This window comes from Moschus berezovskii, chromosome 13 (assembly GCF_049115385.1).
Source record: "Moschus berezovskii isolate FMDL1 chromosome 13, NW_MosBer_1.0, whole genome shotgun sequence".
Classification (NCBI taxonomy): Eukaryota; Metazoa; Chordata; class Mammalia; order Artiodactyla; family Moschidae; genus Moschus; species Moschus berezovskii.
In genome coordinates, this window is record NC_142472.1 from 63,227,600 (window position 1) to 63,243,372 (window position 15,773).

General features: G+C 40.4%; 1 protein-coding gene across 1 annotated transcript in view; it reads left to right on the top strand.

Moving 5' to 3' along the window:
- UFM1 (ubiquitin fold modifier 1) overlaps positions 1-830 on the top strand; it is a 39,246-nt gene extending 38,416 nt beyond the window's left edge. Inside the window, exon 9 of the mRNA XM_055426209.2 lies at positions 205-830. Coding sequence (XP_055282184.2) covers positions 205-272 — 68 coding nt within the window. The 3' untranslated portion in view covers positions 273-830. The remainder of the gene's footprint in view (positions 1-204) is intronic.
- The last annotated feature ends 14,943 nt before the right edge of the window (positions 831-15,773 follow it).

Below are 15,773 nucleotides of genomic sequence, written 5' to 3' on the forward strand. Positions count from 1 at the left end.
TTGGTTTTGAGGATGTGAGGAGTGTAAGAGCAAGACTTGAGGAGCCTAGACTTGGGTTCTAATATTTTTGAGCTTTGCACCTACTTGACACTCCTTTGCATATTTCTTCTGCAAATTAATTGTTTCTTCTGTGTATTAATTGTTGAATTGTTAATGATAGCATGTCATTTTTTAAATACCTAACATTTTGTTCTGTTTGTGTAGGAAATGTTTTTCTAAAGCACGGTTCAGAACTGCGAATAATTCCTAGAGATCGTGTTGGACATTGTTAATATCCGCTGCTTGGAACATAAAACCCCCTTCCAGAGTAAATATTGGTATTATTATTGTAAAATTGGAATCAGGCATTTGAAATCCTATGAAAACACCAGTAATTGATGACATAATGAAAGTGACTGTCTGTCCGTGCTTGTTCACACTTCACGTGAGGAGTGAACGCATCCAGGCCTGGGGCCCCCGTGACCACAGAGAATCACTCTTGCATTGCTGCCTCGCTGCACACACAGGTAGTTCATCGGGGTGAGTGGATCAACCATCTGTGTCTTATAACCGGAGGATGCTTCTGGTCTTTCTTTCTGAGAACATCTGGAAAACTAAAATTTACTGAATCTTCCTCCTTGTCCCTAAGTTAAAAATGTAAAAAAGATTATGGATCCACACATGATGGTTGGCTTGATAGCATCTGACTCACAGACACAAACATAGTTGAATTCCTCCTTATATATCATTTATGGTAAAGGATCATATCAATGAATAACTGTCTTATCATTTAGCTTGTTTTAAAGTTTCAGACTCCCTGAGTTCTTAATAAAGTTTAATTTGACATCAAAGAGCCCAAAATTGCATTTTCAATATAGCCCTTATGGGTAAAACTGGTTGGTATCCCACACCAAAGAGTTTTAACGATGATCCTGCAGACTCCAGTACTTGTAATGATGAGAATTAAAAATAAAGTAGAAGCATCAGTTGCTGAACTATGCATTCCTTTATTGATCTCTTTTAAAACAACCTTTAAAATAGTAATCCTCAAGAAACCATCATCTTTTTGAGGATAATCCTAAATAGCCTTCAGGGAGAAAGTGTAAAGAAGAACAGCTGAAAGTTCACAACAGAGTGCATAGAAATGCTAATTTAAATTCTGGTTAGGTTTACGGCCATACCACCCTGAACGCGCCCGATCTCGTCTAAATTCTGGTTAGTTACACATAATGAAGACCCAACATTTAAGGAAGCATTAAGATTATAGTTGTGGGGTGAATAAAAAGCTGCTGCTGCTAAGTCGCTTCAGTCGTGTCCATCTCTGTGCGACCCCATAGACAGAAGCCCACGAGGCTCCTCCGTCCCTGGGATTCTCCAGGCAAGAACACTGGAGTGGATTGCCATTTCCTTCTCCAGTGCAGGAAAATGAAAGTGAAGTCACTCAGTCGTGCCCGACTCGTAGCGACCCCATGGACCACAGCCCACCAGACTCCTCTGTCCATGGGATTTTCCAGGCAAAAGTACTGGAGTGGGTTGCCATTGCCTTCTCCAAATAAAAAGCTAGGAAAGGAAAATGGGGAAGCCCAGATGACCAGGCTTCTAGCAAGAAAGAAACAAAAGGGAAGGCAAGCAGAAACGTGTAACAGGAGTGTCACAGAAAAGGCCAAACTGGGTAGACAAAACCACAGAGGCTACGGAAAGAACTGAAGGGAAAACAGACATTGTTATAAGGAGCTGAAGATGATCAGAGAAAGCACAGCATAGGCATTGTCAACATACGGTTTTCAGAATTCCTCTTAGTTTAAAGAAAGATATACATGAGGGAAGATCGTGTTTGCCCTTAGTGAGGGCATCAGTATCTATGCGTATCTTGAAAGGTGAAGGCTCGTAGTGATTGAAAACCAGCACTTGACTCGCTGTATTCTAGATGCTGAGGTCTCTGGAGGCAGGCCTGGTTGGTTGGTATCTGTTTTGCACTTTGGAGGCCTGAAAAATGGAAGCTTCAAGATACAGGTGTTGAATTATTCATGAATAAGGTATTTCTAAAACCAGTTTTTATTGATATGTGCATAGGCCCTAGGCTCATTGGGGAAAAATAATTATGCAACAGAATCAGTATCCGAAAGATGATATTGGTTAATACTAAGACATGGTTCAGATATTTGACGGTGGCTAGCAGTCTTCTGAATTGTAAAGGGCAAAAAAATTTGTACTGAGATAGAAAAGTATGTTACTAATGTTCGTGGAATTTTTTATTTTTGTAAGCAAATTCTTATTTTCTGATGCCTAAAGACTCCTGGTCTTTAACAACATTAAACCTCCACTAACAAGAAATTTAGGAATGCCAGTTTTCTGAATTTTTTGTCTTATTTAGATTTTCCCTCATTCTGTTTGTAGCACAGAATTCTGCCTGATTTGTCACACAAATAGGTTTTATGATGTCTCATAAATTATTTAATATTTTTGTTCTTTGGTTGGAAAATTTTATTGCAGTAAGGTCTTAAAAATATTTTCTTGTATAGAACTAGACATGTTGTTAAATATGATCTGTAACTTCTTTGTGCAAAATGTTTCAAAGTAATGTGTATTTAGTTTAAAGTACTTTATTGGTCCATGATTCATATCTTGTGAAAATACATTTTCTTACACCATAAACCATATTGTCTACTCTTATTTTATTATTAAAGTGCTTAATTAACACACCTGTTGAGGCAGCATATAACAGTTGTAGCCCAAAAGAGGGACAGGGGACAAAGATGATTAATGGCTGTAGGTCTTAGAAATGAATGTGTACTTCCAAACGCCAGTCCATTTTCAGATAAAATTGAAAGTGTAGTTAAGTCTATAGTAAGTGTTTAGGCTGGTAGGTCCTATACCTCAGTGATTATCAAAGTGCCCTAGGAAATTATGAATACAGACTTCTAGAGACTACACCTAAAGTTCTTACTCTTTAAATGTGGAATAATATGCAAGCATTTCTGTATATAAAGCAGTCCTAATGATTTCTGCTTTTCAGCTTAGCTTGAGAATTTGTAACTTTTCATTTTGTGTGTATGCACTTAGTCGTTCAGTCCTGTCCGACTATTTGCAGCTCCATGGACTGTAGGCGCTAGGCTCCTCTGTCCATGGGATTTCCCAGGTAAGAATACTGGAGTGGGGATCTTCCTGACTCAGAGATGGAACCCACATCTCATGTGTCTCCTACACTGGCAGGCAGATTGTTTACCACTGAGCCACCTGGGAAGCCCTTTCATTTTGTAGATGAATAAGATGAAGTCTGAGGGGTCAGAGTGAGTAGAACATGTTCTAGGGTCTTGGGAAGTATTCTTCCTACTGCCTGCTTCTCCGCTAAGTGCAGAGATGCTGTAACAGTCTCTGAGACTCACTGGGAAGGAATAAAGCCTCCTTTTAAAGTGCTCCAAGTCCAGTTGTTTTTTTTGTGGGGGGTGGATTTTTTAAAAAAGTGTTTTAGTAACAGTTATTTGAAAGAAAAGCCAATGGAAAGAAAATCCAGTCCAATTTAATCCCCTAGTCCCCAAATTAAGATACTAAGGATATTTACCATGTCTCTACTCAAAGACCTAGAAATATTTATAACTTGGAAGCATTTATATACTGAAATGGAGCACTTGTAAGTTAACTGATTATATATTGGTGTTCCCAAGGCTATTTATAAAGCTGCATATTACACAGGTAAATCATTTATGTATGTGTGTATACTTAGGAGCCTGCGGACTACAATCCATGGGGTCTCAGAGTCTGAGCGACACGACCGAGCAGCTAACACTTCCTTGAGTTTCCCAGATGGCGCTAGTGGTAAAGAACCTGCCTGCCAGTGCAGGAGACATAAGAGACATGGGTTTGATCCCTGGGTTGGGAAGATCCCTTGGAGAAGGACACAGCAACCCACTCCAGTATTCTTACCTGGAAAATTCCATGGACAGAGAAACCTGGAGGGCTGCAATCCATGCACACCTGGAGGACACAAAAGAGTCAGACACAACTGAAGTGAGTTAGCACACACACATACATATTTTTTATCTATTTAACTATAGAATTAGTGAATATATATACACATATGAATTACATATGTAACTCATCTGAAAGAAATGTACATATATATTGAATATGAACATGAATACCCATTTTCAATATATTGAACATCAAAACATTTTGATAGATACTTTCACGTGTCTGATTCTTCACAACAATGCTTTCCATGGACAGAGGAGCCTGGTGGGCTACAGTCCATGAGGTCGAAAAGAGTCAGATACAACTGAATGACTAACTTATTAAAATATGGTGTAAATATGGTAAGATTGTAGGACATTTAAGTAAAAGCCAAAGATAACTTTGAGTCTGGTACTGCTCTAGAAGGTGGTACAGACAATTATGTTTTTTTAACCTGTGTGTCTTGATGATACAGCTACAAGTTCCTGGTAATCTGCTCGTCCAACCAGACTGTTGTGTGTAAGCCCCTCCAATATAGAAATTCTGGAATTACACTCCGATAGTGCCAGAGATAGATAAATCACTATTTAAACCACACTATTAAATTAAACCATTAATTAAAATAAACATTCCTAACTGGATTTGTCCAGTCTATTAGCCACATCCTAATTACCTAAGCCAGGTATTTGAAACTCTAATATTAGATTCTTGACTTTCTTTTGCCTTAGCAACCAATCACAAAACTGACAAAATTGGATTGATTCCGTTTAAAGAATACAGCTCATAACCATCTCCACTGTCCAAAGCCCTCATCATCTCATATACGCTCTTACAGAAGCATCTAGCCTCCATTTCCTTTATCCACACAGTTATCATGAGATGTGTGACATGGAAACGTGATCACATAGTTCCACTAGTCAAGATCACTCAACAAAAATCTACGCTCTTCGTGACATATGCAGCCCTTCATGAACTGGTCTTTGTCCAGAGTCATCTGTTACTGCTGCTGTCTCTCTTACAGTGTCTTTCTTCTTTCTCCAGTTCACACTGCACCCACACTGAGCTACAATAATATTCAGTATCTTTGATGTGCCTTTGCTTTCTCCATTTGTCTGCCTGCAAAGCTTGGGACTCGTTCATCAAGTTTGAAAAATATGAAGCCTTTCCTCACTCTTCCCAAGTAGAGTTAGGTATTTTAGCTGTCTGAGCACCCACTGCGTTTTGTACACTCCATTATTGCCATTATTAAATGCAGAGTTATAGTTGTCTCTGATTTAAACTGTATGTTTTATAAAAGCAAAAAATCATGACCGAAATTGGATGTTCAAATTGCCTTGCTCATAGCAGGTACTCAATAAAGACGTCAGAAGATTATGTTAAAGAATGAAAACTTAAAATTTCCAACTCTTAGTCCCCTACAAATAATTCCTTTAGCCAAAAGAGTTGATGAACCTATGTACCCATATTTCCTCACTACTACTTAAAGCGCAGGGATTTACCCTGTCTCCGAAATGAATGAATCTTTTAAAAGTGTGGTACATTCTCCCATTTTTAAACAAATACATTAGTTATTAGCCGTATTATAGATGTAGGGCATCCCTTGTGGCTCAGTGGTAAAGAATCTGCCTGTCAGTGCAGGAGATACAGGTTCAATCTCTGGGTCAGGAAGATCCCTGGAGAAGGAAATGCCAGCACATTCCAGTGTTCCTGCCTGGAGAATCCCATGGAGAGAGGAGCCTGTGGGTTACAGTCCATGGGGTCACAAAGAGTTGGACATGACATAGCAACTAAATAGCAAAAAAAATCATGGATATTGGTAAATAGTATAGATGAAATGTGATTAAGATTCATTCCCTTGGGCTCTCCAAAAAACATTTCAAGTCCAGCAAAATCTAACGAAGTAATTACATGGAAGTGAGGATATGTATCAGAATCTTTTTTAGTGGACTGAGCACAGCTAGGAAATGTACATACATTTATCTCATTAATCCTTACTCTCTTCAACCATGTTCATTTCTTTACTGTTAAGGGAGCCAAGATTTAAGTTAATCTGGTCAAAGTTACAATAAGATTGACTTCGAGGCATATTTTTGCGTATGAACTTTGATCTTTGCTAGAATTATACTGAAATACTTTTCCAAAAAGAAAATGGATCCATCTGGGAAGGATCTCTCACTGATGCTTTTGAACAGGAATTGATTCTTTTGAACTATGGTGTTGGAGAAGATTCTTGAGAGTCCCTTGAACTGCAAGGAGATCCAACCAGCAATCCTAGGGGAAATCAGTCCTGAATATTCATTGGAAGGACTGATGCTGAAGCTGAAACGCCAATACTTGTGGCCACCTGATGTGGAGAACTGACTCATTTGAAAGGTCCCTGATGCTGGGAAAGATTGAAGACAGGAGGAGAAGGGGACAACAGAGGATGAGATGGTTGGATGGCATCACGGACTCAATGGACATGAGTTTGAGAAAGCTCTGGGAGTTGGTGATGGACAGGGAAACTTGACCTGCTACAGTCCATGGGGTGGAAAAGACTCAGACACGACTGAGCAACTGAACTGAACTGGAAAGGATCTCATAGCTTGCTATTGAACATTTCTGTGATCTCACTTTGCTTGAAAAAATTGAACATTCGATAATCTACAGACACATTGAAGACTTTTAGTAAATATATGTACACTGATAACTACAAAGAGATTGTTAATATTGGAAAAGTAGGTTTGTGGCTCTGTAATAACCTGCTTTGCTATATCAATGGTATGTGGAAATTCTGTCTGGATGCAAATCACTGGCCAAGGTTGGCAGACACACTCAGAAAGCCAGTTTTTTGGCATAAATCTCTGATTTTCTGACAAAACTCTTTAGCAATGTAAAAGCTGTTATTGAGAGCATATTGTGATGATGCATCATGTCAATATTTGTTTGGCTGAGTAACACTGTGGATTTAATAAATTAATTCTTAAATGCACAATTTATAACCAATGAGCTGTTTAAGAAAAAAAAAAATTCTATGTGATGTTTGTTGTGAATGCCACAAACATTTTGACGTTTTAAGTGGACATGCTCGCTTCTGTGATTTTACTAAATAAGTGTTGGACAGATTAGGGCGTTTAAAAATTATCCTTAGGTGTGCACATCTTGTAGAAATAACACATAAGAGACAGTGACTGAATGAGTAAGTCAGAGACGTCTTTAGCCTTTCCGACCTCTGCTGTAAATCCATATTACCTGCTAGACTATGTCACTCAGCATTTTCAGTTCTGGCATAGCATTGCTGCTGCTGCTGCTGCTAAGTCACTTCAGTCGTTTCCGACTCTGTGCGACCCCATAGAGGGCAGCCCGCCAGGCTCCCCCGTCCCTGGGATTTTCCAGGCAAGAACACTGGAGTGGGTTGCCATTGCCTTCTCCGGGCATAGCATTAGAAGATGCATAAAATTTTGTTGAATAAATCAATTTTTTTATTTTTATTTTTTTCTGGTATGTGGGGGAGATACACCTGGCACTTTGAGTCCTAAACCCGAAGTCTTAAAAAGGAATCATCACTATTAACTTATTCCTGAAAAAGATGGCACACATGGACAACTAATATTTACTGAGCATTAGCCTTGTTTAAGAAGGCAATGGCAAGCCACTCCAGTACTCTTGCCTGGAAAATCCCATGGACGGAGGAGCCTGGTAGGCTGTAGTCCATGGGGTCGCTACGAGTCAGACATGACTGAGCGACTTCACTTTGACTTTTCACTTTCACACATTGGAGAAGGAAATGGCAACCCACTCCAGTGTTCTTGCCTGGAGAATCCCAGGGACGGGGGAGCCTGGTGGGCTTCCGTCTATGGGGTCACACAGAGTCGGACACGACTGAAATGACTTAGCAGCAGCAGCAGCCTTGTATAAGGCACTGCTGTGTTTTACATTCTTACTTGACCCTCATTATAGTCTATGAGTTTCAAGACTGATTTTTCACAGACTTGAGATCAAGAAGCTAGAATGTTCAAATAGATTTGGTAATTTTTCCAAGGTTACACAATGAATAAGCAGCAAAGGTATATGTAACTTAAACTCTTCGAGGAAGCCCCAGGACACAGGACACAGCTGATTGGGACCCTGGCGAGTTCATCTAGTTCAAATCAGAAAGCTGGTACCTGCCCCAGTGCCACGTTCTTTGGCCTCTCTCCATTTCTTGTTCATTATTCATCCTGACCTATCTAACCCTCCCATGTAGCTTAAAGCCAGTAAGAAAGGAGGGTCATATGAATAGAAGACTCTAGTTGTATCCATGCTTCATGCTGCTTCATATCTCTCTCTCTGACATTCTTCCATTCCTTTATTCAGGCATTTACCTACCAAGGATACAAGGATGAATTAGACCAATTCACTGCTTTTCAGGGTTAAGGTCCATGCTCCGAGGCTTGGAGAGCAGGTGTGTTAGCTGCAGTTTCTAACTACTCCCACCATTTTTCGTAGGTCGCATTGGGTGTTCTCAATTCCTTGTTTAAAGCCTGATGACCCCCACGCCCACCCCTCACCCATCACTGCTTCCTCTTCACAGTTAGCCTACACTGGTAATGTAAATGGTGTTTACTGGAACTTCCCTGCTGGTCCTGTGGTTAAGACTTTGCCTTTCAATGCAAGGGGGTGTAATTCCATCCATGGTCAAGGAGCTAGGGTACCACATAGCTCATGGCCGGAAACACAAAACTTAAAACAGAAGCAATATTATAACAAATTTAATAAAGACTTTAACGAGTGGTCTACGTGGAAAAAACATAAGTGGTGTTTACTAAAGAGTGGAAGATAACTGAGGCCAGCCAAGGTCAATGAATCTGGAGAAAAAGTAAGAAGCCATGTTTTAAAGCGAAGGGGCTTTCCTGGTGGCTCAGATGGTAAAGAATCCACCTACCAAGAAGGAGATGCGGGTTTGATCCCTGGGTCAGGAACATCCCCTGGAGGAAGAAATGGCAACCCACTTCACTGTTCTTGCCTGGGAAATCTCATGGACAGAGGGGCCTGGTGGGCTACAGTCCATGGGATCACAAAGAGTCAAACACGACTGAGTGACCTAACACACGTAAAGCAAAAGGCAAGGTAGTAACCAAAGGTGAAGGACTAAAGTAGGTAGAGCTTAGAATTCAGGAACTAAGATGAAATTTGAAATCCTAAACTGGTCAGGCATCAGGAATTGCTCCGGTAATAAAAAGGTCATGATACAGTGGGCATTTGGGGGGTATGACTTGGCAAGCGAAAGATGAGTGAATTGATGTAGGTATGTCTCAGGCAGTTGTTAAGAAATGTCAAATTTAATTTGGCACAACTACTGTCCCAGTCAAGAAGCAGGAGAAAATCTGAAGTCAAGAAGCCATTTGTTCAATGTTTCCTGGTGGGAACTAAAGAACCACATCAGAAAGATGCTTAAATAGGTTGAATATAGTATAGATTGGGCTTCCCAGGTGGCTCAGGGTAAAGAATCCACCTACTAAGCAGGAGATGCTGGTTTGCCCCCTGGTTCAGGAAGATCCCCTGGAGAAGGAAATGGCAACCCACTCCAGTATTCTCGCCTGGGAAATCGCATGGAGAGAGGAGCCTGGTTGCCTACAGTCCATGGGGTCACAAAAGATTCAGACACGACTTAATGACTAAGCAGCAACAACAACAATCCATCATTCAACTATCCATTTGATACAAAACAGTGTGGCACCCAGAGCATCCAATCAGAGAACAAACAGGGAGAAGCAGTAAAGGTGGAGGCTTCATATTAAATGGGAAATGGAAGCCACAGAGCCAATTATAGGTACATTTCTGCTTGTTGAAGAGTCTTCAAAGTAGAAAGTTTAAAAAATTTGCCCCTAAAGTTTTCTTTTCAGTGAAATTGGAAAAAAAAAATGTGATAGGCCATATATAAAAGTGAATATCCATTCTGCCTGCCAAAGTAATCATTTTCTTCCTCTTACCAGATTCAAGGCACAGTATAATTGCCTCTTCATGATGCTTTGTTATGAGTGTTCTAAATAAACCACTCTCAAGTGGCCCCCTTAAGAGCAGCACCCCCTAGGAATGTACCATTGAGCCTTGAAACTATAATTTGTTGCAGACACTCTGAGAAGAATGCATGCTTTCCCAATGTCTAAACTTGATAATTAGGCATGTTTAGTTATAGTTAAAAATAAAATGAAGTGGAAAGTTATGCAGGTGCAAGTTATTAACCTGGGGTGATGGCAGGCAGAGAAGAACTTCAAAAAGCAAGCTCACATTTTTGGTGCACATTACGTGATTCAGACACTTTGCTAAGCGCTGTAACAAACGTACCTCTTCATCCTGCACATTGATAAATTTATACATTTCTTTTATGGATCATGGGAGAGATGAAAGTGACTTATTTACCAAGTAAACAGTAGGACAGAAGTCAAACCCATGGTGGTTTGATGCTAAAGCTTATATTCCTTCCACTCAGTTCCAGCAACTGAGACGTAAGTAGAGAATGTGCACAACAGCACATCAGTATAATTTCTCAGTCCATTGAGTTTCTTCACATTCTGGCCCCTGGTGTCTTTATCAGAATTGTATTTCTGCTATACCTCGCCCTACACCCTTTTCTGTAACCCTTCTTGGGTAACCCGTCATCCTTCTGGTCATGCTGTTCTTGCCTGGAATGTCCATTTCTACTATTCTCTGCCCTCAAGGTTCTTAACCAGGTACAGTACCACTCTCCTAGATGTTTGGAAATGTGTGCCGCTTTCATGGTTGTCAAAAGGGGGCGCTACTGGCAGTAAGCGCCTGGAAGCTTGGGTTAACAGCAGTCTGCCATGCCCTGATGGCTGCACACGACAGAGGACAGAGGACTGCTCTGTGCCAAGTGCCCATCGAACCCCACGGAGAGCACTGATCGTGAATCTTGCTTATCCCTCCAGCCCCATCACCTTCATGAACTTTTTGACATTCTGCGTCCTTGGGCCTGAAATGGTCTTTCCCTTTTCTAGAATGCAGAAAGGTTTCTTGTCTATTAGTCTGAATGTTTAGTGCTAATGTAGTTTGACCTCAATTATGAGTTGTCCTTTCTTGTTACATATATTCTTTGTGTTTCTAGTAGTTCTGTGAATGATCGTTGAGGTCACGTTCATGTCATATATCCGTTTAATTGCAGTCACAATAGCAAATATTTCTATAGCTTATGTAGCGTGAATATGCCAGCCACAGTTCATATATATATATATATATAAACTCATTTAATCCTCTCCAAACACTGTAGAATATTATCATTCCCATTTTATGGGCAGAAAAATGGAAGAACAGAGAGGTTAAGTAACTCGTACAAAGTCACTCAGTTAAGCCAGCAGTTCAAACCCAGAGTCTGGCTTCAGAGTCTGATGCTCTTACTACCAAATTCAGTGGACTTTCCCAACAAACATGTCCTGAGCACCTACTATAGATCAAATGCAAAAATAAGACTTTAATTTTTAGAAAATATTAATAAAACTGATTAACTATAATAATGGAGTAACATACAGGAGATCTAAAGATGGGCACTTTACCCAGTTAAAGGGGGAAAGGGAGGCCTCCTAAAAGGATGAGGTAAACCTGGAGCATCAGGTTCAAGCCAGGGTCAATGGAAAAGCAGGGTAGAAAGTAGGCAGAGACAGCTCACAGAAGAGCCATGTCAATTAGCTTAAGCTTAATCTTGTAGATAGTAAGTTTCAAGCAATGGGTGACCCAGTCAAGTAAGAGTTTTACAAATGGCATCTTGGAATCTACGTGAGGATGATCCGAGGAGAGAAAGTTTATAACACTGACAGTAGTTGGGAGGCTGTAGCAGTGCAGGTGATGATGGTGGTGGTGGTGGTGGTGGTGATGATGATGGTGGTGATGATGGTGGCGATGGTGGTGATGCTGATGATGGCGGTGATGATGGTAGTGATGATGGTGACAATGTTGGTGATGGTGGTGATGATGATGGTGGTGATGGTGGCCGTGATGGTGGTGGTGATGGTGATGATAGCGGTGATGGTGATGATGGCGGTGATGATGGTGGCAATGGTGGTGATGCTGCTGATGGTGGTGATGATGCTGATGATGGTGGTGATGCTGATGGCGGTGATGATGGTGGCGATGGTGGTGACACTGTTGGTGATGGTGGTGATGATGATGGTGGTGATGGTGGCCGTGATGGTGATAATGGTGGTGATGATGATGATGATGGTGATGGTGGTGATGATAGTGGTGATGGTGGTGATGCTGATGGTGATGATTGTGTGGTGATGGTGGTGATGCTGATGGTGATGATTGTGTGGTGATGGTGGTGATGCTGATGGTGATGATTGTGTGGTGATGGTGGTGATGCTGATGGTGATGATTGTGTGGTGATGGTGGTGATGCTGATGGTGATGATTGTGTGGTGATGGTGGTGATGCTGATGGTGATGATTGTGTGATGATGGTGCTGGTGGTGATGCTGATGGTGATGATTGTGTGATGATGGTGCTGGTGGTGATGGTGATGATGGCGGTGATGATGGTGGCGATGGTGGTGATGCTGCTGTGCTGATGGTGATGATGCTGATGATGGCGGTGATGCTGATGGCGGTGATGATGGTGGCGATGGTGGTGACACTGTTGGTGATGGTGGTGATGATGATGGTGGTGATGGTGGCCGTGATGGTGATAATGGTGGTGATGATGGTGATGGTGGTGATGGTGGTGATGATAGTGGTGATGGTGGTGATGCTGATGGTGATGATTGTGTGGTGATGGTGGTGATGCTGATGGTGGTGATTGTGTGATGATGGTGCTGGTGGTGATGGTGATGGTGATGATTGTGGTGATGATGGTGCTATGGTGGTGATGGTGGTGACGCTGATGGTGGTGATGCTGATGATAGCGGTGATGATGGTGATGGTGGTGATGATAGTGGTGGTGATGATGGTAGTGATGATGGTGATGATGGTACTACGGTGGTGATGGTGGTGACAGAGGCCTGCCTGAACATGGATATCTCTACCTTGTTGTTGTTGTTCAGTTGCCAAGTCACGTCCGACTCCACGACCCAATGGACTGCAGTACACAAGACTTCCCTGTCCTCCACTATCTCTACCTTACATGTCCTATTGTGGACTATCCCCGCCACCGCAGGCTACACTGAATTCCCCTTCTTTCACTCACCAGATTCCTCCGAGTATACCAGCATCACCTAATATATCCCCATATGGCCCATATACCTTTGCTTGGGTAGATGGATTGCAAATCAAGCCTACACTTCATGTACTTCAATGGAAAGCAACATGGTGCATGAAGATGAGCACTAAGCCGAGGATCGTAATATTTGGATTCAGCTCCGCTGTTGCTTTTGACCACCTGTGTCACTTAACCTCTATGAGTATATTCTTTTATCCTGGGTAATTGAGGACACCCTTGAAAAGGCCAGAAAATGTTAGAAAAGAAGGTGTCTTATCTCTTTGCCAGGGATGAATGTTACTTATCCTCTGAACACTAAATTGTTATTTTATTATAATCCTAGAAAATATTTGTGTTTCTTATTCTGACACAGACACCTCCATTTTATCATTTTTGTGACAAACAAGTTTCATTGTTATTATTTTTTAATCTGCCAACGAACCATGCTGTGCCCTTCGTTCACTTCTTTGGAAATTCTGCTGAAGTCAGTGGGACATGGAATGATTATCTTACAGCTGAGCCTGGCCTGTGTTCCTCTGTAATTAGCGTGGCAGGAGGCCAGAGAGAACTTGGGAAGCAAAGAGCTGTATCTGCGTGAACAGTGTCTCTGGAACATGAATTCCAAAGGGGCTGCAGGATGGAAATAATGACTCTAACAGACCCGTCTTGTCCCGTTTCCATCGTCACTGACCATGCTGCCTTTTCTGCAACATCAGTAAAAAAAATATATGAAGGGAGGTTGTGTGTGTGTGTGTGCTCTGTGTTTGTATGGTATGTCTATCTGTGTCATGTTTGTGTACTATGTATATCTTCTGAGCAAAATATCTATCTATGTCATGTCTGTGTAATATGTGTATCTTCTGAGCAAAATGTCTATCTTCTGAGCAAAATAAGGTTTAAAGGGAATTCGCTTACAACACCAGTTGCCCTCACTTCCCCAGAGAAGCCTCATAGTATGTAAATATCTCAGGCCTTAGCAACATTTCTTAATTAGCTGTTTATGGACCTGCATCTCCCTGTGTCTAGCATATGACAGGAGCACAGAGTCTTTGTGTTCGCACTCTATACCCAGTGCTATTCTTGGCACATAGAAAGAGATAGAAATTTGTTGAATTGCTTGTGATCAAATCAACCCAAATTTTGGTAATTAACTTGGAGCAGTTGCTTCTCATCTTAGTATGAGCCCCAGAAATTTCTGTCAAGCAGGGGGAAAAAGTTGCTTTTAATAAGTATGGCAAGTTTAGTGTCAATATGTATGAATCTTTGCAATTCAGAGAAAAAGTACTCATTGAGGAATAAAAATTCATAAAACAGGAATTCAAATGGCTTATGTGTTTTTAAACATTTTCAAACTCACTAGAAATCAAAAAGCCATATAATACAAATATAAGATATATAAGTAGTATAAGATGCTATTTCATCCATCAAAATATCGTGGATTAAAATTAATAGATGATATCTGAGTTGACAAACGATGCAAGACATAGACCCTCTTATACAGAGGGGGTATAAATGTAAAGTGACTTGATCTTTCTGGAGGACCACTCCTAATATTCTCAAAAGTCTTAAATAGATCATTTTACCTGGTGATCTCCATTACTAGGGAATTATTCAATGCAAGTAATCAGAGATGTGAACAAAGGATTCTGCACAAGAATATTCATCATAGCATTATTTATGAAAACAGAAAAGAAATAACCTCAATGGTAAATAATAGAGATTTAGGTATAAAGTATATTATATAAAAATATAGTAATACCATTGGGAAAATTAGTGATATTTATGTGTAATATTTAATTACAATTATATTTTGTAATTAAATATTATACTGAACTAAGTAAAAATAGGGTATAAGATTGTGTGTGTATATGTACATATATACACTGAATATTCTAGACATGCTTATATTCTAACAGTGGTTAGGTGATTTTAATTTTTTAATATTGTCTAAATTTTAAGTTTTAACAGTTATTGTTATCTCTTATTCAATACCAAAAGAATATAAGTTATTGAGAATATGTTAAGATTTTGGAGATCCTAAATATTTAGTATATTATCTTTAAATTTCAGGAGGAAAGTGCCAGAGGCAATCTCTTTTCTTCTACTTTCTTGCAGTTTCTAATGCTTCAGTTGCTTGCTGAGTACCACATCAGCAAGTAATTATTTTTTACTATGTCAGAACCTACTTCTAGATGCAATTTTTTAATCTTTTTAAATTCTTATGTACCTCTAGCTATGGCCCTACAGATGAGACTCTTCTCTGTAATGTCTAAGGAAAATATTTCTTATGCTAGTTGTTCACAGAATGACAACAGAAGTAAAATCTTCACTTTGATCTGGACCAAACTTCAAGAAAACTGGTTGAGCATGTATGGTGTTAAAAAGGCTCTGTCTATAAACATTTTTCTTAGCTTAAGTGAAGAATGAAGCTCTGTATCTTTGACCTTTGAAATAAGAATGTTATTAGTGTTTCAGACAGGAGACTGCTTTGAGTACCAGAAAGTCCGTGATCAGGAAATTTTATCAGACATTTATACTTGTGGACGTGTGCATGCATGCTCAGTCAGTTAGTCGTGTCCCATCTCGTTGCAATACCATAGACTGTAGCCCACCAGATTCCTCTGTCCACGGGATTCTCCAGGCAAGAAGACTGAAGTGGGTTGCCATTTCCTCTTCCAGG